This window comes from Lucilia sericata, unplaced genomic scaffold (assembly GCF_015586225.1).
Source record: "Lucilia sericata isolate MDLA Ls3-8-SP2 unplaced genomic scaffold, ASM1558622v1 Contig000000F_arrow, whole genome shotgun sequence".
Lineage (NCBI taxonomy): Eukaryota > Metazoa > Arthropoda > Insecta > Diptera > Calliphoridae > Lucilia > Lucilia sericata.
In genome coordinates, this window is record NW_023994042.1 from 1,674,087 (window position 1) to 1,701,042 (window position 26,956).

Consider the following 26,956-nt stretch of genomic DNA (forward strand, 5'->3'; position numbering starts at 1 on the left):
ATATAAAGTTACTAATAACATCCTAAATTCCCATAATTGTTTGCCAAATTCCTGTAAAGCGCTGAAAAATTTTCCATTTTTATCTTCAGTTAATGGTTTACCGCTACCTAATTTTAAAAAAATATATTATCTATATTCACAGACACTAGAATAAGAATTAATTTTAGTCGCTGACAGCAGTAAAGTGAATATATTCTGAACTAACTTAGTCAAGTGAACCAAAAAAGTATAGTTCATAAACATAGTATGTTAGAAAAAAAAAATTATTAAAGATCAGGTTTTAAGTATTACGCTAATTTCCATTAGTTTTTGCAAAAAATAGTGAACCTATTCAAACGAGCGGCAGTGTATAATAAAATTCTGTATGTTGTTTATGAATAAAAATGTATAGCTTATTTGAATATTAAATGATTAACTCGTTTGTGATAATATGTCTGTTCAATAATAAAAAATTGTTACAAATTATCACAAATTGTTTTTGTATTTCAATACAAATTTCAAATATTTTTGTGAAAATTAGTAACAACTTTTAGTTATTGAACAGACATAATGTTATTTTAAAAATTTGCATAAATTGAAGACATTTTGCCTAAAAAGCAATTATTGCTAAATATCATCCTATTTAAAGAATCTGATAGAATATATGTCCGTTATTAAAAATAGTTCGCAAACTCTGCAAGAAAGCTCCAAATTAAAATGTGTATCGTTACAATAAATAAAATACGCAGCGAGCTCTCAAATGAGCTCTGCTTTTTCATCTTTCTCACGAGTTACACATAGAGAAATCTCTGATATTAAACATAAAGATAAGTTCTTGTTTGTCAAAAGTTATTTTTACAAATGAGAATGTTTGATATTTAATATTTATTTTAATTTTAAATCAATAACATAAATTCCGAAACAAATTTAATACCCGTTACTATGTTAATTCGTGTCATACGAGCCCATTTACAAGATTATCCTGTAAATACCTTGAATTAATTGACATTTACAGCACTGCATATAAGACAAACGTTCTTGATGGATATTTTTATACGCCTAACGATCCATTATTTGTATAATTTTTTAAATTTTCCATTATTTCTTCACTTTTGTTCAAATGGAGTATATAAGGTTCATTTGAATCTAAAATTGCAAATAAACTTTTTCCAATCATATTCATACAAAATCCAGAAATTTTAATGTTTTTTGTTATTTCTAATACAGTACACTGTAAAGTAGTGAAGACACTACAGCAAAAAGCACTAAAACATTTTACACACTTATATTTCAGTGTATGGAATCCAAAAACACAAAATGAAGTGGTGTTAGTGTGAAAAGAAAATGATACTCTCTGCCGATATGTGCAATAAATCTAATAATAATTTTTGGATTTCATGTCAAATTACCCAAATTTTCAAACCTAGGTCTTCCGATGTTTTCAATAAGATCGGCCAAGAACTCTCTAAGTTACAGTTGGCCAAAGTTTGACACTTTTGGGAAACAATTGCTTCTTCTCATCTAAGTAATAAATACCTATTGTATGCTTGACAGTGGCAAAGAAAGTGCTCCAGAGTTTCACTGTCCTCTTCACATGCTCTACATTCGTCTGAATCCGCACCGCCAATTTTATATAGATGTGCTCGTAATCCTGTGTGTCCACTCAGAATACGTACCATCATACTAACTTCATACTCGCTCATTTTGAGGAGATTTCTCGTCTTGTTCTCATCAGGGTCACCCCATAGGATCTTTGTGGTACTTTTTGAAGTAAAAAGTAGCCTATAGTTCCTTCCAGACATACAGGAAGACACTGTGAAAATTTCAGAAAAATTGGTCCAGCAAAGTCCAAGCAAACACACATTCATTTTTATATATATAGAAGATCTTTTTGGATCAATCTACAAATAATTTCAAACATTTTCTAGCCCCTTCAAGTGTTTCTATTGAATACATACTATCTTAATACTATTATCTAAAAAATTTCGTTTCCAATAATTTAAAACGTTGTTTTTTAGTGGTCATAAATTTGCGTCACACATTTCTGAAGATATGATCGCATCTTAAATATACATATTTCTAGTATCAGTAGTTTTCACGTAGTAGTGTTCACAATAAAAAAATTTATAATGTTGAAAATCTATTAAAATATAAAATATTCCATACCAAGTGCTGCAGTTGTTTTCGCGAACAATTAAATAAAATTTGTAACTGCCATTTAAATACAATAAAAAGGTAAAATTCTATTATATTAGAAATACTAAAACAAAAATACGATTCATATAATTTTGAATTCAAATTTAACAGAAACATGTATGTACTTTTGCAAACATGTAAAAAATTTGTTAAGACTATTTTAATATGTACGAATTTTCAGTTTACTTATGTATGTCATTTTTGTTAACGATTACTTTGTCCGTCCAATCGAAAATAGATTTTTTTGTGGAAAAATATTAAATTATTATTGAATATTAACAATCTCAATGCATTATTTATCTTCAAGATGTTTTTAGGTGAAATAATTTAAAAAGTCTAAAATGCCTTATCGTGTGTTAAAAAAAAACAATCCGCTTTATATGTATGTATGAATGAATGATTGTTAGTTTAAAATAAATACTTTTATAATGAATACCTATGTATGTACATTTATTACATATTCGTTACCAATTTAAGTACATTTAAGTAGTATAATTGTTATGTATCTGTAAATATACATATTTATTAAGTATTTATTATAGAAAAAAATTATTATTATTTGTAGGATTAGTTTATGTGTATATGTAGTTTAAAAGTAATTAAGTCTAAAACTTCCACACACAAAAAACAATAAGAAACATATTAAGAGCTTTTTTGATAATGATTTTTTAATGAGTCCACTAACAAAATTAAGTTTAGACTATGAGAAGGGATAAAATAAAAGAAGAAAAAATATATATAATAACAACAAATCAGCCAAATTTAATGCTAAAGCAAATCCTTATTCTTTTAAAGCACATTGACGAGCTTAATTTATCTTGAATTTACTTAAATTAATACACCATTTCAATTTTTAAAAATATCAATGGTAAAAAATTGACATCTAATGTCTATTTGGAAGCAGTTGTATACTATACTGTTAATTAAAATTAGTGTCCTTAAAGAAAATAGACTTTTCTTTTATTCACGAATATCGTATATTTTTTCCTCCAAACCTATACATGCGCACTTTAATTTTGAACATTATTCGTTCTCATCAAATTTGAAATGGTGATGTTCACTTTGCATTTTATTTTACTTTTATAAACTCAAGAAGAGCTAGCAAATAATATATAGAAGTATATAAATACATAATAGCCGAGGAAAAGAAGCCGACAAGAGAATAGCACCGAGATTGTTTCTTTAGGTGTAAGTATCATTTTAAGTCCAATATTTAAGACTTATTCAAGTATGATCCCAAAATACATAAAACCAACTGATCCAATAGTTTACAGTTCGCTTGTGTTGATGTAGTCCTGATTTCATCAATAGTTAGTCAAAGCAGTGGAAAGTATTTTAAGTCCAATACTTAAGACTTATTCAAGTATGATCCCAAAATACATAAAACCAACTGATCCAATAGTTTACAGTTCGCTTGTTTTGATGTAGTCCTGATTTCTTCAATAATTAGTCAAAGCAGTGGAAAGTATTTTTTATAGCTTGTCACCACAGTATTAAACCACAAAGGATTATGATGTGTAATAACACAGGTCAACACATATTTAATCGCAACACAATATACTTTTCTGAATCCGAATCACATCAAATTTTCTAGTTATCGTGTCATAAACATTGGTCAAATTTGAGACGTTATAACAGCAGCTAGAAAGTATACTTTGGTATCTGGCTTTCGACTCTTTTCAATATCTCTAGCTTTTGTGCAGAAATAACAGTGTACATTGGCCTTATAAATCATATTGTGAACTCCATTCTGATTTATAGCTAGGAGAACATCAATATTCTTTAAAGTATAATTGGAACTTTAATTAAAATACTAGAAGAATGTACTAAAGTGCCCTTTGAGAGATTCTACTAGCGAGTACGACTTTCAAAGAGATAAGGGCATTTCTGAAAAGTACTCAAAAATATTTACACCTCTCGTTCTTTCATGAAAAAAAAATTGTTCACTAAATGTATTATTTTACAATGTTCAGAAATTCAGTTTCCTGCACGAAATTCCCAAGGATTTTCCAATCAGTGTTAGTCAGGAATGTTATTTCCTGAATAACATCACTTCCAAGATACTTAAATCTAACTTCTACGAATTCCTGACAGTGGCAAAGAAAGTGCTCCAGAGTTTCACTGTCCTCTCCACATGCTCTACATTCATCTGAATCCGCACGGCCAATTTTGTATAGATGTGCTCGTAATTCTATGTGTCCACTCAGAATACGTACCATCATACTAACCTCAGACTTGCTCATTTTTGAAAAGATTTCTCGTCTTCCTCTCATCATGGTCACCCTATAGGATCTTTGTGGTTCTACCCACCCTTTCATTATTCCAAGAGGCCTTATGGTATTCTCTCACCCATATTTTTAATTGAGCTTCTGTTGCGTCGAAAGGGAGAATATTCAGTTAAAGCTTTCTTACAATCCAATACGGTCTAAGATTTAATTCTATCACCTGATATCGCCCGAATGGCCTTCTGGCTGTCGGTAAATATATTAAGCCCTGTGGGTGCCATATTTATTCTAATCCAATTTACACATTCCGTTATTGCTCGAACTTCTGCCTGGAAGCTTGTGTTATGATTAGGTTTTAAAGTTTCCGACATATTCTGTGTCTGGTATGCGATCACGCACGTCCGATGATTGTGTATAACCTTTCAATGTATCCAGTATACATTGATGACGTGTCCTATAACCGCTTTTGGCCAGTTCGCTAAAGTGAAGAGCCATTCGGCTGTAAGCGCAGCCTCATATCTTAATTATGTTTCAATGGATGTAATATCTAGCAACGTTTCCAGAGCTTTGGTTCAAGTAGTACACAAGGCACCACTTATACCCAAGCAGCATGTACGCTGAACTCCCTGTAGTAGTTTGTAGTAGTATTACACTTTTTGTCCAAAGCAGTCTGTTTATTGAAGCATAAGCTAGAATTGGTCTAATTACACATTTATAACGACAATTTGTCATAGTGGGACTAAGATCCCATTTCATGCCTATAGTTCTCCTACACATCACCCAGCAACGATGTACCTTGTTGACCTTATCCTCTGGTGGTGTCTCCATTTTAATTACCAGTCAAGGATTACACCTAAATATTTAATTTTGTCTGTCATCGGTATCTTCTTGTCCAGGAAGCAAGGTTTAGTATACGTAGAAATTTTTCTCTTTCTTCTGAAAAGACAAAATTCCTTCTTTGCCGGGTTTACATTGAGGCCTCTCGGTTGAGCCCAGCTCAAGGTCATATTCAGAGCCTCCTCAACTCTTCTACGCCAGTAATTTGGATCCTATCACTTTAAAAGTATTACGACATCGTCTGCATAGTAGACAGGTCTAAGTCCTCTCTCGGTTAGGGGCCTCAGGTGGCTATTAACAGTGGTAATTCAGAGTAAAGGTGACAAAGTGCCACCCTGTGGTATACCGCGAAATAAGTTTTCCCTAATATTTATATCGTACGTTTCGCAGCTTATATATCTGTTCCTTCGCTGGTTTATGGATTGGATAAGAGTATAAGTGGGCAAGTTATTAAACGTGCCTTCGATGTCAATGCAAGCCGACAATGTCTACGGTTTGCTATCGAACGATTCACCCATGTTGTGGACAACTTCGTTAAAAGCGGTTTCCACCTATCGTCCCTTTACATAAGCATAATGCTAAAATTTAAGACCTTTGTCTGGTACACTGCAGTGCACTGCTTTTAATCATACTATCGACTATCCGTTCCAAGATTTTATGTAGGAAGGACTTAAGACTTATCGGTCGATATGGCTTAGGTGTCGCATATCTAGGTTTCCCTGTTTTGGATATAAATATACCCATTGCCACTGGTGTATGTGTATGTGCCCGTTTCATCGATCATAGATTTCGGTTGGACGTCATTTACGCTATCTACCTGTTCACAGAAAATATTCCAGGAGTCTCATTTGAATTTTCGAACAATTTTCTTATATTCACAAGGTTTACTACGATATTCATCCCAGTATACTGCGGTCTTTTTACACCGTGCCCGGTTAAATAGTTTGCGAAGAGCCTTTCCAAGGTTCCGGATCTCCCCTGTTACCCAGGGTTTCTCCTGGGTAAATCTCCACTCTCGCAGAGATCAGCTGTCCTCGAACAATTCAACCAGGGTACTTGTGAGCATTTTAACTTTGGTGTCTATGGCTTCTTTATTTCGACATTGAAAAGTGTCTTGACATAAACTGTTCTTAAGTAAAGTCCCAAACATTGTCCAATTAGTTTTAGACTTATTCCGAAACTTTATCGGTTTTGCTGGTGGCCGTAATAATCTTATGTACCGATGGTCAAAAAAGGAGTGCTCGTCCTGAACTCCCCAATCCTGAATTTCGTTTATAAGCTCTTCTGAACATATACATATCGTCACCTAAAATGCAAACGGCCCTATCTAACATTTTTAAAATTTTACAGGAGAAGCAAAAAACTATTTAAATTGAAAAGTTTGTTTCTATCAATGCGATTTATTTGTAGTAGATAAACAAATTGTTTAATAGTGAAACCTATCAGTTGTTATAATAGTTGACAATGGCGTATATAAAAATGGATAAATTGGACTTTTTACCTTTAATATTTAAATGTTTTTGTAGATAGGGCCTTTTGTTTTTTGTCAATACAATCGCTAATTTTGGTCGGAGGAGTCCAATTTTTTGTGTGTACATTTGTTTTGATGCAATACATTATAGTCAACAATAAAATCGATTTTGAATTTTTGGTTAGTTAGGGTCGTTTGCGTTTCAGGTGACGAAATGTAGTTATATCGAATACCTCTTCTCTGATTCTATTGTCGAAGGTAGCTAATGATGTAACAAAGAAATATTTTTACTTTCCATAGTAATAATAAAAAAAATTTATATGAATTGTATCAGTGTTAACCAAGATAAGCTCCTTTTCCATTTTAGTGTATGTATTTAATATGTACATTTATGACATTCTTCAGTTTTTCGTCTCTTCCAAACACTTGCGCCAAAGAGCAGAATCGTACTGCTTTTTATAAAAGTAAACATAAAAAAAGGTATTTTTCCCATATTTGTAAGGACCAATTAGGAAATTTGATATTACTTTGTCCAGGAGGTGTAAAGTGAACAACAAACTTAGAGTCATTCTATAATTATTATATTATTATTGATTAGTGCAAAATGTGATAGTAAGGTTTTTAATTTATTATCAAATAATAAATGCAAAATATAATTGTTGTTCCTAGACTCGTTGGATGTAAAATTAATAGCAAATGCATTTATGTATATGAATATAAAACGACATGAAACAAAAAAAAAAAAAAAAAACAACAAACAAAAAATGCCTTATTTAGATTTATGTATATGTATGTTTATAAATGTTATAACTATCATTATTTATTACTATTATTGTTATTATTATAAATATTATTTATTCCAAAAGAATGACAAATGATTTTTCAAATGTCATTTTAAGGCAAAACCAAACATTAGCAAATTATAAATTATTTGTTATTTTATTAACAAAGCATATACATTGCATAGAACAACGTAATATTTAGGTGTTATTTTCTATTTCGTTAATAATTTAAATTTTACAAAAGACGAACAAAAAATATATTGATTTAGGCTTAATTAAAACGCAACAAAGTTGTTACAACCTCCAATGAACCATGAACACACACTAAAACCAAAACAAACAACCAAAATACCAATAATTAAATTAATAATAAACAACAACAAATCTTGTTATAATTAGTTAGCTAGTACAAATAAATATAAATTTATATACAAGTAAATAAACCAAATAAATAAATTAAAAACAAAAGACAAAGAAACAAACATTTAAAATAAATGCATTAAAAAAACACACACATACACAACATAACCCAGCAAAAAATATTGCGAGTAAAATGTTTGATAACAAATCGTAATAAAACCATTTGCCTCTCATTGAGGCCGAAAACTAACATTGCTTCTGTATATAGAGTATTGCAGACTATGTTCTGTAAATCAGATTACAAATTGATGAATTCAGATTTGCACTATCTGAAGACCAATTAAAGCTAAAATTAAAATTGGGAAATTTTTGAATGAATTAGTTTTTTCTTTGAAAGTTCCTTGACATTTTTATTTATATTCCTTCCATCAAAAAGTACCGAAGTATCGAAGTACCGTTCAAAAACTCTATAAAGTATGTATAAATATGTATGTTACGGGTTATATCTAAACTTATAATCCTAGATCCAGATATCTATATGTTAAAGGTACTATTTATAGGGTTTTCAGGAGAAGAGCTAGGGGAAATAAATATTTCCCTCATATTCTCTGATGATCCGGAATATCCGTTAATAAAAACAATTTTCTTAACTAATCTTTATATTAATAAAATCCGAGAACGTATTCGATGCTCCCAAAGCACGCAAAGAAAGTGCAATACTCTAAAAACTTTTGACTGCAGTTATGTGCGTGTGTATATGTGTGTTTTACTCAATTTAGGATAATTTCAAATTGTATCACTTTTAATCTATAGGTTCATGTTTTGTATGTATGTATTGTATGAATATATCCATTTTATCTGTATCTGTAATATTCTGAATGAATCTGTACAATAAAACGTATAACAACAACAACTACAACATCACTAAATTATATGAATTAAAAAAAAACTAAATGAAAATATAGATAAAGTTTAATAAAAACCAACAAAAAATTGATTTCGTTTAATTTTTTCTAAAAGGAATTTTTTATTTGTGTTTATGTAGGAAAAGGATTTTTATTATTTTCTTTCAGTTTGTTTTAGTTTTTTTTTTTTTGCGTTTCAGAATTTCTATCATAAAACTGATTTTTGTTTGGAACAATAAAATCTGGTTTAGATTTTTCTTTGAGGCGAATGAAGCATACATATAAATATTATATATATTTTATATCAATACACTTAAATAGTTATACATACATGCATACATGTTAGGATACTTCATTAATTAGGTTTTTGGGATTTTTGCAATTTTATAGAATAAACATAATTTGACTATAAAGGATTCGATAAGGCAAAATATTTTTTTTTTTTTTAAATACATATATTTTGTATTTGTCAAGCGGAATTTAATAAACACATTCTTTTAAATAAGTTGGCTCCGAAAAATGCTTTATTGAGCAATTTTGGAATAAAGTATGTATTTCGAATTACTTTGTTTTCCTGGTTGTAAGAATGGCCGAAAAAAAAGCCATTTCCATTCTTCGTAGTAAATTTAATACCCATTTAAGTTTACTCCGACTTTTTGCAAAAAAATCGAGTACCAATTTTTAAATTCATTCTCAAATTTTCAATTATTAAGAGTTTTTACAAAATACTTTTTGTTACCATCTGTTTCGGACATTCCTGGCTTTTCCCAAAATCTATTTGCTAGCAAACATCTTATTTCGTAGTTTTTTTTGAGTACTTGTATTAAACATAAACTTATTGGATTTGTAATCCGGGTCAAGATTTTCAACTCAAAGTCGACAGCATCAGTCAAAAAATTATGAACTCTTAAGTGAAACTGTTACATTATATTTTTTTTATTACACAAAGTAATTCATTATATTTTCAATTACAATTACTTGTAATGTTTAATTGGTCAATATCAATTACAATTAATTATAATTGAAGTTTTTCCAATTACAATTACTTATAATGTGTTTTGCCAATTACAATTATGTACTCGTAATTGTAATTTAAGCATTACTAACTACAAAGTACATGTAATTATAAGCGAAAAATACACAAATACAAGTAATTGTAATTGGAGATTCTTCAATTACAATTACAAATAACTGTAATTATCAAAACTACAATTACAAGTAAATGTAATTAGCAAAACTTCAATTACAAATAAATGTAATTTGCAAAACTTCAATTCAATTGTAATTTAGGTGTTACAAATTACAAATTACATGTAATCATAAGCGAAAAATACACAAATACAAGTAATTGTAATTGGAAATTCTTCAATTATAATTACAAGTAACTGTAATTGGTAAAACTTCAATTACAAATAATTGTAATTGGCAAAACTTAAATTATAATTGCAAGGAATTGTAATTGATAAAGCTTCAATAACAATTACTTCAAATGTAATTGTAATTGAAAATGTAATCATTATCCCCCACGCCTGTCTAAATATACTTAAAACTCTACACTGAAAATAATCCATGCCAAACTTTACGAAGAATATCGCAACTACTTTATTCGTAATATTTACGAAAATTTCGTATATACTACGAAATATTATTTTAATCAAACCTATTTCTAATTTTACGGCAGTACGAAAACCTTTTATAATATATATTTTCGTATATATTAAGAAACTTTGTTATGTTTGACATACGAAAAAATTTCGTGGTGTGAAACCAAGAAGCATTTCGTACAATGTATGAAATAAATCGTATATAAATATTAGGCAGGGATTATTTTCAGTGTAGGACTGATGTGATTTTTTATAATAATTTCACTGACCTGGTGGTGCAACAGTCGACGTGTAATATATTCCAAAATCAGTTTTTTAAACCTATTATAGTTTAAATATAGTTTAAAGATTAAGAGTCTTATTCATAAACTTTTATCAAAGGTTTATAAATCAAATTGTTGTCTGTCTGGCCACTTTAATTCCAGCAAATTAGAATCCAGTGGCGACAATAAATTAAAAGTATAAAATGAGAAAAATAGTAATAATTTATGAAATTTTGGCACAAATCAAAAAGTAGCGACTGAAATTTCTTTGACATTTACCTTTATAAGTTGTATGTATGTATGTTTATCTATGCATAAGTGGTAAGGTATAAAATGCTTTACAAAAATATAAAACAAATGTATGCAAATTACAACAAATTAATAAACTATTGAGTAATAAATTTGAAAATATGAAAATTTAAGCATGCACTCTATAAACTTGAATTACTTTCTACCATTAATACGTAACATAATTCTACTACTGTCTATAAAAACGTATTGTATTCGTCTAAATAAAATTAAAAATCATGGCTTTGTCTTTGTCTACTAATTAATATATTTATTTTTTTGTTAATTTATTTATTTATCTATCAATTGTATACTGTACTTGTATTATGTGTGTGCGTGTGTGTGTGTATATAATATAAAAAATACTTAAAATATTTCTACTTCTTATACTTCCTTTACATAATATATACATATATATAGAATTAAATATACATTTTAGTAATTATAATATCCTCCCACACATATGATAAACTATTTTTGTATTGTTATTATAGAAATTAAATAGTTTTCCCAAATTTTTTTTTTCAAAATTCTTTGTAAAATTGTTGAATTTTTCTCTTGTCTGCGGCTGAAATTCTTATTTCTTTCTTCTTTGTTTATTAAAATATTTAATTAAAAAAATGTTTTTCTACATAACGTTTCTAATAAATGTGATTTTTTTTTAAATAAAAACTAATTTCTATTTGCTATGCCTAAATATAATTACATATTAAAGATTTACATACCAGGGTGTATTATTAAAAATTTAACTTCTTTTTTGTTGTTGATAACTTTCCAACTCTTAACTTTGAGTGAGTTTAAGAAAATTATAACAAAACAATGTACAACAACCAACAACCGAATACCAACCAACAGAAAAAGTACACAAGTATATTCATGTACATTCAAATAAATTAAGTCAATTTCAAAATATATTTTACAAAACTTATTTGATTCAAACATATTTCAATCATATGTCTCATCTCAAATTCATAATACACCAAAAAAATAGTTATTGGATTAAGAAACTTCATTTCACACACCCTTCAAACAACAACATTTCTAAAAGACACACATTACAATCAATTACATAAATGATATTGTAAAAAAAACAAAGCCGCAGAATGTTGTCAATGTGCAATAGTAGCTAGAATTTAAAAATGTAATAATTACAGTATCGGTCAAAACATATGGGACACAAGTAACACGTTACATATTTATGGAATAGAACTATTTTCTCTTTCTCCCTCTCTTATGAAGAAAAATGAACTTGAAAATTTCATACAGCAACACTTTTCTTATCACATTCATAACTTTAAAGTAATATTTAAAATATCATGGGAGTTTTGTGTTTGCCGACATTGAATCTATTGAGAAATCATAAAAAAGAGAAAAATCAAAATGAGTTGGATGGAAGCCTACACTCTTACCCGACACCAGTTATAAAATTAAAATGTGATTTAGTGTTCATAATAAAGCATTTAACCCTTTCACGCACAAAACTAAACCGTTGAGTCTTTTTATGGATATACCACACCACACACTTTATTTTGAAGAAGTGAAGTGTTTTCGAAGTATATCGCAGGGTATTATCCTTTTTAGCATGTAGTGACTTCAAATTCTAAAAAATAACTTATTTTTCTTTAGAAATAACCGTTTACAGTAGCTGTGAAATCAAAATTACGCTCTATATCGAGAAAAATGTAAAAAAAATTTGGGGGCAACAGTGTCCCGTATACGTGAAAGATTTAAGATGAATTGTCTCAGACATACTTTAACCATTTTCTGTTTTGTACATTTAAGTCATATTTCGAAGGGGGCTTTGTATAGGGGCTAGGGTCAAAAAATTCCCTATCATCAAAACATTCATCAGGGTCATGAAGGCTAGTGTAGAACTTGGTTTTTCAGCTTTTTGTCGAGATACGAGTATGTTGAACATAATTATGAACTTAAAAGCCCTATTCGGGGGTTTCAGTTGTATGGAGACTAGGTCAAATATCCCATTTTCAATAGGATTCGTCTCTAGTACAATAGAAGATCATGTGCAAAATTTCATTTAATTATCTTCGAAATAGCGACCTGTACTTTGATTACAAGGTTTATAAGCCCTTTTCGGGGTTCATTTGTATGGGGCCTAGGTGAAATAATGGACTGATCATAACCATTTTCAATAGGCTTCGTCACTGAGACAATGAAAGATCATGTACCAAATTTCATTAAATTATCTTCAAGGTTTACATAGACGGACAGACAGACAAACAGATATATAGACAGACAGAGAGACAGACAGACAGACATACAGACGGACAGAAAGGCGGATATAGCTAAATCGACTCAGAAAATGATTCTAAGCCGATTGGTATACTTTAAGGTGGGTAGAGGGCCAATATTATTGTGCGTTACAAACAAGCACAAACCCAATATTCCCTCCCCACTAAAGTGGTGTAATAAAGAATTTTTAACCAATTATGATTCCAATGAAAGTGATAAAAAAGTGCTGTTGTTAAAAAATTAGTGTTAAAATTTTATTATAGGAATGTCATTTTCTTTATAAAAGAGAAAATAATTGTGTGTCAATATGTTTTAATCGACACTGTATGTATTTAAAATCCTTCCAACTTTATTCCCTTTTAATAACTACTTCTTAGGTAGATAGTAGAAAAAAGAAAAATATTTTTATGTGTTAAACAGCTCCCATCCAAAAATATCATTAAGAAATTCAAAAAAATACAAGTTTGAACTTTTACTATAAAATGTTGGCAAAGAGGAAAATATAAATCCAAATGAAGTTTTGAAATTTGAATGCATCTTCAAAAAAGGTCTTTACGATATTTCAACGAAATTAAACAAAAAAGTAAAGATATACTGCCTTATGCAAAAACGATTAGTTAACAATATAGGTTTCATAAAATTTAACAAAAATTTGCCATTAAATATAAAAATTTTACCTAAGACCCTAAAACAAATCAAATCAAAATCATACTGAACTGCATTGTGACAGATCCAAAAAGTTACATTTATTTCAGTTTAAATGTAATTGACGTAATGTCGCATCCACTCTCTATAATCAATAAAATTTTGAGATTATGGGATATTACATTTTAATATTGTGAGCAGAGGCATTATTCTCAGCTTCTCTTTTCCAAAACTTCCCCAAAAAATACCTATATCTTTTAACAGAGGTAAATGCATACTAATATAACTTTTTTAGATAACACAAAAGGGGACAAAATTCAAATTTGAATGTTTTGAGTATTCTTATATTCCTAAAAGAAACATAAATATTTTACTATTACAAATGTATTCAGAGGTCAGTGCGTTGGTAATAGTTCCTTTCCGTCGATCATGTATTTTCGTTTCCTTTTGTGCCACAGTTTACCGATATTTGTTAATTGGAAGCAATTTAATTTACTTCAATGTCCTTGAACCGATTTATATTGATTTGTATGTGCGTTACCTAAATTGGGACTAAACAATTTGGTATTACGGGCCAAATTTTCGATAAGGAAGTCAGGGGAACATACATAATATACTATCGCGGGCAATTTCAATTTGCGGGACGTCTGAGTTGAAGTAGGGAATGAACACAATTAAGAAGACATTCTGATGGCAGCAAAAATACCACAATCATCAGAAAGAATTCCGAGTTTAATTTTAAACAAAGTAAATTTTAATAAATCATATTTTCAGAATGTATTCTTATTAGTAAAAGTTCAAACAATTTATACAATTTAGTTAGAAGTAAATACTTATGTATGTGAGTATAAAATATAGATGTAATTTCTTAATAAATATAATATTTAATATTCGTATTATAAATATATTTCTTTGGTATAAACGTATTTTTTAAAAACTTTTTAATTCGTGTACTAAAAGAGGAAAAACTCCACCATCACTAACATAGCTGTGTTTTTTTAATAAAAAGTATATTTATTTAATCGTATTCGTATTTTTGTAAATGTATTCTAATCGTTTATAACAAATTAGACGTTATTTTTTTATAACGTGCTATATTTGTAATTTAATCCTAACCATATTTACCCACTACTACTTACTACTACTACTGCTAATATTACTACTAAATACTACTACTACTACTACTAAATATTACTACTAAATCTAATTAATACTCATACGTACATTACATTAATTGTTGTAAGTTTGTTGTGTTCTGCGTGTGTAAAACTACTCAAATTCTGTGTTAAATCCTAAAAAACAAATGGAATTCAAACAAAAATTTCCTTTTTCTTTTTTTTCAAACCAACCACAACAATATAACGTTTTCTTGAATTGATCCTGGCCAACATCTAATGAATTCCAATCTATCAATTAATCAATCAATCAAATGAAAATGTGTTAATCTAATCCACCAACAAACGAACAAACAATCGATAATGGCTTAAATATGTGTGACCAAAATTTTATTGAAAAAATCTAATATGAAATGTATAAATTATCTAAAATCAACCAACAACTACAACTACAACAACAAATCTAAACAAAATATAAAACTTTGGCAAACATTTCCTCTTCCCTTTCAAAAAAATAAAAAAATAAATAAAATTTTAAATGTATGCACATTTAACACTTATGAAATTACTAAATATTACAAAATATATATTGACTAAAACAAATTCATAATTATGTCTCATAAAATGCGGCTTAATTGATGAATGACTTCAATGAATGATTAAATGTATGAATGAATGGTATGATTATGAAAATCATCAACGCCGTCTTGATAAACTAATACAAATCTTATATTAATTTATAAAAAAAAACAACAACAACAACTAACACTTATTAAATTAAAATGAATACAATCTAATCCGTATCATACAAACACAAATGTGCATGAAATTCATTACAACAACAAATGCATTAAAAAATCATTAATTCATAACAATTTAACAACCATTCTTCATGCCATTAAAATCACCTAAAAACAAACTAACACAAACACATAACCTCACATTTACATACACACTCACTCTATGACACTAATACACACAAACATTAGAAAAGCGCGAAAGTCGCAATAGATCCATAAACAATTGGCAACGTTTAACAAAAGCCCTACGACGATCGTTACCCACAGGGCACAATCTCTCACAGACGGATGGGAATAGCACGGAAGGCGATTCGACCAGTGGACGAAACCCGGCTACAACAGGAATTGGTTGCTATAAGAACTATGATCATGTCTCCAATCTAAGAAACTCTAATGTTCCACATGTAAGTATGCATTCTCTTGAATTTCGTCCTTTGTATCTCTTTTCTCTTTCTTTATGTCTCTCTTTCTCTTACTGTGTGTGTTTTTCAATCTCTTTTGTTTGAGTTTATGTTGTAATAACCCAAAAAATCTGTATGTACTACTAATAAATATGTCTCTACAAAATCTAGGTTGCATTATTAACTACAAGAAAAAAAGAAATGAAAAAAATACTAATAATTAAATGTTGCATGTTCCCCATTTGTATAAGGAGAGGGAACAACAGTTTGTGCCTTTTTAAATTGTTTAATTAATTGATTTGTTTTTGTTTACACCATACCTAGCTACGTTCTTCATCAGTACCTGATCATCATGATGCAGTCCCACCATACTCCTTTGAAAATCCCAATGCTCGTCAGACCTCTATGATGGCCATGGAAAGTTATAAACGCGAACAGCAGGCGTTGCAACAACAGCAGCAGCAACAACAACAACAACTGTTGCAATCTGCTTCACCAGCCCTCGCATTGCCCTCGAATGCAATTTCTACAAACGCACCAAATTCTGCGGCCTTAATACCAGCTCCACAAACGACATCTGGTCTTGTATCAGATGATGCTGCTGCCAATACCTCACAGGCTGGTGATGACAATGCTCCAACATCTATTATACCCGTCCAAATGATGATTAAACCAGGGGTAAGTTTCAATCATTAAGACGATCTATATAAATTACATATTCTCTTCTTCATTGAAAGAAGTTTTTATGTTGATCATGTATTTCCACATAAAAAAAAAAAAATAAATTGTCACAGTAAAAAATTAAAATCAAAAATCACATCAGATTTCATTTCTTTTTTCTCTATCTGTTTATCTTTAAATTTTATATAATTTAATTTCAAATATTTGTTAGTTGTAGTAAATAAATACAATAAACAGTACAATAAACCAAAAATAATACAATTAACAATTTACCGTTGTCATTAGCAATTAGCAACTGATACAATCAAATGATCCTTTTCGATCATTTATTATTTATGTTTGTGATCGGCAATAACACGGTAAAATGTTAAAAATTTAACTGTGCATAAGTCGATTGTATAATTAATTTTAAAGGTTTCAGCAGATTAGATTATAGACAGAGCCCTAAGCACTGCGACCCTGTTTTGGAACTTTTGTACAGCCCATGGGTTCATTATAACAGGTTTAAATCACGTATGAAAATAACAGGTTTGATTGGTGAGAGCACCTAAGATTCTTTCTCGACGAGTCCTTAGTGTTGGACATTTGCACAATATGTGTTCTGAGGTTTCCTCCTGACAGCCACAAAATCTGCATAGCTTCGATATGGAGTTTCCTAGGATGAATTGATGATATCTGAGACCACATTGTCCCGTGAGTAGTCCCATTAGTATTCTGAGATCACTTTTGTTAAGCGATAACAACTTGGGATTTTCCTCTTGATAGCGTTATTAGGCGTTTTGTCTAAGACTGATGTCAGAGTGGGCACTACAAGCAATGCGAAGCATTGCGCTACAAACCTTTCCTTGTCTTTTCCTACGTGTCATGTCAGAGTGAAAACGAATCTGATGCTAGAAAACACAAGCAAAAGTTTATACCGCAAAGCTTCGCATCGCTTGTAGCGCCCACTCTGACATCAGCCTAAGCCCTGTTGTTGCTTCCCAGTGGCGAGCAAATTCCGATTCGGCCCACGATACGCATCTTTGTCTGACTCAACCTTGAGGGATGCCAAAGAATGGTTCAGGGCTGATGATCGGCCCATTTGTTCCTTTCAGGTATCATAACCTCGAAGGAACGGTCAAAAACCAATGTGGGTCGTTGATAAACCAATATGGGTCGTTGATAAATAATTTGAATATACTTATGTATATGCCCTTCCAGGTCACTTGTTCTTAGGCTGGCGATTTCCGATAGGCGAATTGCCAATTTACAAGCCTCATCTTAAATAAGAATATCCAAATGTGGTATGTGAAGAATAGGCCCAAATGGCATATGTAGGACTTGTTCTCATGGCCCCCGTAATAGAGACGCAGACAAGACGATAAAGTTTGTCTATTTTCGGTTTTAAACCGCATGTATTCCCAAAGAGCCTTTGACAGGCATAAAATGCTCTAATGGCTCTATTGATCGTACTGGATACATGCGAGTTCCAATTTAGGGTTTTGCCAAGAATGATTAGCAGATAAAAATACATGAATATCAGTCGAATTGGTTTTAAACGTTTTTACAAATTTCGATGATCTTTGCAACTTTTCAAAATTTTACATGGCTCTATTGATCGTAGTGGACACATGCGAGTTCCAATTTAGGGTTTTGTCAAGAATGATTAGCAGATAAAAATACATTAATATCAGTCGAATTGGTTTTAAAAGTTTTTACAAATTTCGATGATCTTTGCAACTTTTCAAAATTGTATACCAACCTGCATCGCTACATTTATTGAAAATTTTATTGTTTTTATTGTTTAGCTTCCACATTATAGAAAATTTCGAAAGTACTATTTGAAAAAGGAAAATGTACTATAAAATACCTCTTAGAGATTCTCATTCAATGAAAAATTTTGTGTTTCTGTGTTGTGTTTCAAAAAATATAATTTGATGAACGAAAGAGTACTTAAATTCCCTTTCTTTATATTCTCATTTACTCAGGTATCCACATGTTAAATTTTATACTTCAATTCAAAAAGTACCATCAGAAAAACGAAAATGTTCAAAAATCTCTCACAATAAATTTTCATTTAATGTGAACCCTGTGTTCCATTTAAAGAATGGAAAAGCACCAAGGAGATCCTACTTATAGATTATTCTTCAGTCAGGATCATGCATGTTCTAATTTATGTTTCTAGGTTGAATATTTTACGAAATTCAAAAAGTACCATTTGAGAGATAAGAAGAACTAAAAAGATCTCTCTTTAAGAATCTTATTCAAAAAGAATCGTGTATGTTTAATAATCATGTATTTTGGATTCATTTTATACAACATACAAAGAGTATCATTTGAAGGAAGAAAAATTACCAAAAGTGGAAAGGTAGAATTTCCTTTGTGGAAAGTACAAAAAAAGAGTATCATTTTCCCCCATTTCGCCTAGGAATAGATTTTCCGAGAACTAAGTTTACATACAAACCTTTCCTTGTGTTATCCTATGTGTCATGTCAGAGTGAAAGCGAAGCTTGATGCGAGAAAACACAAACAAACGTTTGTAGCGCAAAGCTTCGAATCGCTTGTAGTGCCCACTCTGACATCAGCCTAAGTCCTGTTGTTGCTTTGCAGTGGCGAGCAAATTCCGATTCGACCTACGATACGCATCTTTGTCTGACTCAACCTTGAGGGATGCCAAAGAATGGTTCAGGGCTGATAAGTGGGCGATGAGCGCCTTTATTTGCTATTTTGGATTCATTTTATACAACATACAAAGAGTATCATTTGAAGGAAGAAAAATTACCAAAAGTGAAAGGTAGAATTTCCTTTGTGGAAAGTACAAAAAAAGAGTATAATTTTCTCCCATTTCGCCTAGGAATAGATTTTCCGAGAACTAAGTTTACTACATATTCCCTGTTTAAATCTATATATCACAAATAGAACTCAAACGATTCACAACATTTATTCTCATATATTTATATATATATTTAAACTTCTACTTTTAAACGATTCAAATCTGCATTCATTTGTTCCAGAAAAACTGTGCTTTCAAAAAGTACCAAACAATTTACCCGAATTTGGTCCTATATAGGGCTTAGTACCCGAATTTCAAAATAAAATAGCAATAGCATATTTTGTGTGAGTAAATTAACTATTTTTTCAAATTTTATAAAAATTGACTCAATGATTTGAATATATTAAATTTCCCGTTTTTCCCTTTTTGGTACTTTTCTCCCCATTGAAATAACAAATATTTTGTTTCAATAAATATTACAGAGTTAGTACGTAATTTAATATGTAATAGACTAAAAAAGTACCAAAAATACCCTTTTACACCAAAAAAGTACGAAACAGGTTTCTCATAGTTTTGGAAGATATATTCAAAATATTTACAAAAATGTTATTATTTTCATTAGTTAAAATGTTAAAAAGGGCCAAAAAAGGTACCAAAATCACCTTTGTTACACATTTTCACCCCTTAATAGTACGAATTTCAAAAAAGTACCAGACACCCATCTGCTTATTTTAAGAGTAGATACAGCTGCATTTAAAATGTGTCTTCTATCACTAATACTGTGTAAGATAATTAAGAGAACCTGTTTTACCCGTTTTTCCCTTTTTACCAATAATGTACAAATTTCCAAAATTCCTTCCTTAGTGGATCTACATAACAAAAAACACATCTGCTGTCAAAATTTTATGATTCCAGGTTTAGCCGTTTGGGCTGTGCGATGATTAATCAGTCAGTCAGTAACGAGACTCTTTTACATATAGTAGGGATATAGGCGAAACTGAAGGGGTTGTCAAACAAAATTTGTTATTCTCTTCACACAGACGAGTTCTGAGAGAATAAAACACACTTGAGAGAACTAAACTCACTCACAAAACTTCAAATTTTCTTCGCGAAATTGCGAGGATATTAGCACTTAATAGTTGTTCTTATCACTTAAACTTAATATTTATTATTTTTTGCGACACTTTTATTGTATTTAAAACCCCGAAAATAATTTATATTTTACAAACGAAAAAAAAATATATTTTTTATTCTTTGACATTTCATTTTAATTAAAACTCAAAAAAGAAAAGTTGTAAATTTTCGTATTGAAAATGAAAAAAGTATTTCACATACTTTTTTTCTTTTTCCATTAGTACAGAAAAAAATATCAAAAAGACGTGTTTATAATATGTTTTAAGATGAAATATCTTCTGAAGAAAATTAATTAACTATTATTTTCATTCACTAGTATATAAAATCCCAGTAATAATATACAAAAAATAACGTATCAGAAATACATTTATTATTTAGTACCTTTCGAACAACTGTGTTTACTTTTGTGCTTCTACTAATACATTCTCAGCAGTTAGGGACTTAGGTCTTTGACAATCACTTTCGCCTATATGCTACTATATGCTCTTTTATATATGGGTCATTTCGTGTCAAGTGACCCATCTTTAAAATTCGATGTCTTCCGATTTTGATGAAATTTGCACCAACGTTAGTACTATTGGATATTAGAAATTTTCAGCGCTATCGGTCCAGAACTGCCGGACTTAGAGGTGGCCAAAGTTGGAAACAATAAAGAAATAGCTATCTGAACTCCTTTGGGCAATTTTTGCTAGGGCCAATAGGTAAAAAGTTACACTCACTTGAATACAACCCTGTATGACCAAAATGCCTAAATGTCCTCTCTAAGTCCTGCAGTTCTGGACCGATAGCGCTGAAAATTTGTATCTGGCCTACTATCCCATAGTACTAACCTTGGAGCAAATTTCGTAAAAATCAATTTTTTGAGTTGGGTTACTTGATATGAAATTGCCCATATATAGATTGTCTAATTATTTTAATAGCGAACTCCAAAATTCCGTTGACATTACTTTGTGAAAAAATTTTGAATGACGCATTTTTTTTTAAATATGTCAAAATACTTTTGATTTTCACTTCTGTGCAGGAGAAATTTAAAACAGATTTGATCTAGTATTTGTACTTATCATACTTCTGACACCGCTTCGGATTGATTTGAGTACGGCTAACTAAATTATTTTCTTTAGCAAGAAATGCTCATTTGATTTGATACAGACTTTAGTGACGAATTGTCGTAAAAGCTTTATCTATACAACTGCACAGAGAGAAAAAAATATACACGCCTGGTAGCAAATTGACACCAAATTTTTCAATAACATCCGTTGTCAAGTATATACATACATACAACAACATGTAATATTGACCACGCAACGTTGTCTACATTGCAACAATTCGTTGTCTAAAAGTTAACAAACGTTGTAAGCTCTCTATTGTCAACGGATTTTGAAAAATTATTGAAAAATTTGGTGTCAATTTGGTACCAGGCGTGTATATTTTTTCTCTCTGTGTACCACTTCATTAGTTACTAGGAGTAGTAATGTTATAGCTAGTGGAACGTTGTGATTTCTTTTTATCAGACGGTAGGATATGTAGTACTTATTTCTAATCGTCTTATGCACAGTTTAAACACAACTCTAACAAATACAATTATATAACAAATTCCATTTTACACACACTTTCACAAACATTTCAAACAACAACAACAGTATATACATAATTTTAGATGTTATTTAAGAAAAAATGAATCGATATTTGTTTATGTTGTTTTTTTCACATTTCAATTCTACACATATTTCTTGTTGTAATTAATTTAAATGTTTTTGTTATAAAAAAAAACCTAAAGAATTTCCTTTAAAATATTTGTTGGTATATGGTTTTAATTTGTTAATACTTTCTTTAACTTATGTTTGTAATAATAAATTCATTAGTAAATAAATATGTTTGATTTTATTTAGTTAGTTTCTGTTTGGATTTGTTTTTGTTCTGTTCCGTTTCCTTTCATTTCCTATCTCTTCTTCTCTCATGTAGGATTAAACTTTATGTTTATTTTATTATTTTTTTTTTTCAATCCTTATAGTTTATAAATTGTCTATCAATATTTCTCTCATAAATGTTTTAAAATAAATTAAGAAATTGTTGTAAATTTAAACACACAACCTTTCAAATTATAGATTTTACGGGGACGGAGTAAGGAGGTATAACAAAATACCTTAAGATTGTTATTTTCTCTTTTACTTTTTATCTTTCTTTGTTTTCTTTTATCTTTTGAAATAAATACAATTTATTGTACTTTCGATTATACTCGATTTTATTTTTTTTTTATATTTTTATTCAGTTTTCTTTTGACTTCCTTATTTCTTTCTTTTGTACTGTCTTGTTGAAAAATAATTACTAGAGGCTGTTGTTAAAAAGCTAAAAGAAAAGAAAGAATTTTATTTGATTTGATGAAACAAGAACAAAAATACATATTCTATTGGCACCGGTTATGCTCAAAAAAAAAAAAATACAAAACAATTGAACATTTCTTTAATCAGTTTGACCATTTTATAGTTCTATTTTGAATGATTTTGTTTTTATTTTACAACAAATACAAAAACTATTTACTGCTTTTTATATCTTTATAGAATAATTGTTATGGAGGTTTATATTTCGACTACAATTCTAATTATTATTCGATATCTGAATTATTTGAAAAATATAGTTTTAATTATATGACTCATTTTAATGGCCCAAATGGTAGTTCGATTAAGGCCTCCTCTAATCAGGATGTACACGAAGAGTCTAGGTGTTTGTAATAGTTCCTATAGTGCATGCGGGGTGCAATGATTACATAAAGTAAAAGAAGCAATTCGACATACATAAGTTTTATAGAACCCAAAATCTATATACAAGGATAGGGTATTGTTTTTACTGGCTTATAATAGCTGTATAGCTATGAAATTCGACTTAAACAAGTTATAGAGGAACCAGAATTTATCTACTAACTGTTATGAGATTCGGTCCATAATTTATTCTATTCTCTATATCATTACTCCTAAAGAAAATCAGTTGATTCTTAATATTTACTTGTTTTACTTTATTTGAAAAAACTTATTCCATGAGTTCTAAATCATTGATGATTTTACAAACTAAACACTATTGCCTACACGTTGATGTACAAAATGTTTGATATTTCTCTTTACATGACTAAATAATGCGTTTATAATAGCAACTTGTAAGGACCAAGCACGTCTTCTTTGTATATTTTTAATTTTTAGGACTTAGTACATTTGCATACCATAACAACACTACATGTTTAGTGTTCCAATAACTGCAATTTTTGATTGAAATGTGTATTTCTAGTATACTACCACTATCAATTTCGTTTAAAAGTGGACTTGTCACTCGTACTAAGCTAACGATATAACCGATTTTTATTATTTTCATACAATTTAAAACTCTTACTGCATTACTTCTTCAGTTATAATATTCAAGTTGATTTTTTTAATAACGGTAAAAGTTTTACAAATACATCTACAAAGTATATAGTTATAAAATATAAATTAAAAATGCATAAATAAATTCAATTTGCATGCCAATCTTAATTATTTATAATAAAAATGTTGATAATCTGGTTCCTTAAAGTGTTGCAGCATACGATGATCATTTGTAGTTTGAGTGGGAATCTGTAAGACTGTAGGCACGGGTGTAGGTTTTTCAGCTTCCTGCAAAGGTTTTTTGAGTTTTTCTAATAGTTCTGTTAAATCGACTGTAACTTTGGGTTGTGTTATGCCTTCAGCTGCCTGTAAGCCCACCATTTGTGATGACAAGGCATCTACATCTTGACGTGCAGCAAACAGCAATTGATCATGGGCTGCAAGTTGCAACTGAGCGGTTTGTGCACGTATAGCAGCAGATGCAACTTCTTGCTGAGAATTTTGCAAGGCAGCTGTTATTGTTCGTACATGATTGGCAGCTTCTTCAAGGCACTGCTGCGCCGAATTAGCAACGGCCTGGGCTTTTTTAATTTCAGCAGCTTCAAGTTGTACCCTTGCTTGCGCAATGTATAAAAGTTGTACTAAATTTCTCAATTCTTTAGCTTTATCATTCTGATCTTCATTGTTGATATTATTTTGTGGCGCATTTCCTGTTGGTTGTTGTGGTTGTGCTCCGGGTAATGTTTCCTGCATTAATGGTGGTAGCGGACTCATAGGTTGTATAGTTACTATAATAATATTATGATTTACATATATCTAAACGCAATGAATATAGACATTTTCTTTACCACATTCTGTAGTTTCGATGACTGTTGGTAATTCCGTGAGTGTCATAATATCCGACCTTGTAAGACCATTAACAATTAGTTTATTTGGTTTATGGACTGCATTTAGACTGACTTCATCCGATATTTCTGGATCGAAATCAAAGTAATCATCATAGTTTTGAATCGTGCTTTTCAACGTATCTGCCATACGGAATATTATTGATGTTAGAGCTTTAAAATATGGCTATTAATATAAAATTTTGCTTAAACCAACATTTTATCTTACCAATCCACATAATAAATGTAACTTTCATTGATGAGGCATGGGAATATCACTTTCTGCAAAAAAAAAATATTAATAAATTTATTTAACATATTTTGAATATATTACTTATAACAAAAAAAGTCAGAGAATGAGTCAATTGTCTTCGAACAAGGTGTTTCGAATAAATAAAATTACATACATTTACACATGCTTTCCGATTTACAAGTTTTAAGTAATCGAATACAATTTTGAATAATACGAGCGATATATTTTATGCCTCCAAACAAACAAAAACTTAAAATTGTTTATAAAATATATATTTTTTTAAAGATAAATTACATAAATAAACTACATATTCAAGCAGTAATTGCCTTAAATTTACCCAAAACATTGAAATTATTCTGAATGCTATTTGATCACATTTTATTAAATGTTGGTACAATTCCAAAATTATTTCGGATTTAACACTTTCGACCCAACTGTTACTTCTGTGTACCACTTCTTTTGTTTATACTAGTCGTATTTTCAAAACATTAAGCGATGCACATAGGTACCATTTGCCCTATGTATACAGTTTGAATTTTCAATACAATTGTACAGCTAACACATGTATGTACGGATGATCACCCGATTATGGTTGAGTCATATTTGTATTAAAGATTTAATTGGAAAAATACGTTGAATATATATAAGCAAAGCGGCTGCCTAGATTATAGACTCGAAATTATACTAGAAAACGAAAATTTTATATTAAGGTGACGATATATGCTATTCGAGAGGTCTCAAAGTTTTATTTCTAATACCGTTTGTAAATTTAAATCAGACGATCGGTGAAAACTGCGTTAAACGAAGTTGTCCACTATATATGTAGGTGAATCCTTCAATGTCAAACTGTATACACTGGCGATATGCATTGACATTGAAGGCGCCTTCAATAACGTACACACTGATACTCTTATCCAATCTTTAGACCAGTTTTATGTTGACCGTGTGCTCCGTAACGGGATCAACTACATGCTAAGGAACAGATGGATAATCTACGAGATGAACGATATAACTATCAGGACAAGGGTATTCCGCGGTACACCACAAGGTGGCATTTTGTTTGGACCCTCCATATGACACTAACCGAGAAAGGCCTTAGACCTGGTTGCTATGGAGATGATGTCGTAATATTTTTAAGGGAAAATATCCAAATTACTTGTGTAGAAGAGCTGAAGAGGCCTGTCCTTTCACAAGAAAGACACAAATTTCAAAGTAGTTTTATGGGCAAGAAGATATTCGGTGACAGACAGAATTAAGTACTTAGCTGTAATCCTTGACCGGTAAATAAAATGGAGAAACTACAAAGAGGATAGGATCAACATGTAGCAGAACCGTAGGCATGAAATCGGCCCTTAGTCGTACTATGACACATTGTTGGCTTTATAAGAGTGTAATTAGTCTATTTCTAGCTTTGGACAAAAAGTGTAATATCAAACTACTCCAGGGAGTTCAGCATACATACATGCTGCTTGGGTATAAGTGATGCCATAAGTTTTACGTCAACCAAGGCTCTGTAAAAGTTGCTAGAAATCCCATATATAAGATATCTGGCTGTACTTACAGCCAAACGGTTCATAACTTTATGCGAACTGGTCAAAAGCTGTTATGGGAAACACTGATGCCAGATAGAATGTCTTGGTCAAGTGGAACATTAGAGCAAATACCCACAGGGCTTAATGTATTTACCCACAGCCAGAAGGCAATTAGGGCGAAGTCAGATGATAAAGTTAAATCTAGGGCCGTATTGGATTGTCAAATAGCTTTTTCCGAATACTATACTA

The 26,956-nt window shown here is 30.3% G+C and overlaps 2 protein-coding genes across 21 annotated transcripts in view; one reads left to right on the plus strand and one right to left on the minus strand.

The window, feature by feature from the left end:
- LOC119606497 (potassium voltage-gated channel protein Shab) overlaps nt 1–26,956 on the plus strand; it is a 230,448-nt gene that overhangs the window by 183,429 nt on the left and 20,063 nt on the right. For 14 of the 19 annotated variants that reach the window (XM_037961167.1, XM_037966480.1, XM_037971953.1 and 11 more), the window contains 2 exons: nt 15,910–16,124; nt 16,446–16,799. In XM_037961167.1, the coding sequence (XP_037817095.1) occupies nt 15,910–16,124; nt 16,446–16,799 (569 nt within the window). The remainder of the gene's footprint in view (nt 1–15,909; nt 16,125–16,445; nt 16,800–26,956) is intronic. The other 5 variants (XM_037965703.1, XM_037967900.1, XM_037967214.1 and 2 more) reach the window with 1 other exon arrangement.
- On the minus strand, nt 23,960–25,278 carry LOC119616000. 2 transcript variants are annotated; one of them, XM_037972151.1, is made up of 4 exons: nt 25,257–25,278; nt 25,152–25,204; nt 24,887–25,096; nt 23,960–24,826 (listed from the first exon to the last, which is right to left on the minus strand). In XM_037972151.1, the coding sequence occupies exons 2-4, from the start codon at nt 25,177–25,179 to the stop codon at nt 24,207–24,209; spliced, it is 858 nt and encodes a 285-aa protein (XP_037828079.1). In that variant the 5' UTR covers nt 25,180–25,204; nt 25,257–25,278; the 3' UTR covers nt 23,960–24,206. The 2 variants fall into 2 exon arrangements, with proteins under 2 accessions (XP_037828079.1, XP_037828155.1); XM_037972227.1 differs by lacking the exon at nt 25,257–25,278 and having other exon boundaries at nt 24,887–25,066; nt 25,152–25,217.

Bases quoted from the DNA above. Each gene is read 5' to 3' on its own strand.
- LOC119616000 (XM_037972151.1), bottom strand. From the start codon at position 25,179: ATGAAAGTTACATTTATTATGTGGATTG. The intron at 25,097-25,151 runs GTAAGATAAAAT...CATATTTTAAAG, and splicing joins TACATTTATTATGTGGATTG to CTCTAACATCAATAATATTC. The intron at 24,827-24,886 runs GTAAAGAAAATG...ATATTATTATAG, and splicing joins CATCGAAACTACAGAATGTG to TAACTATACAACCTATGAGT.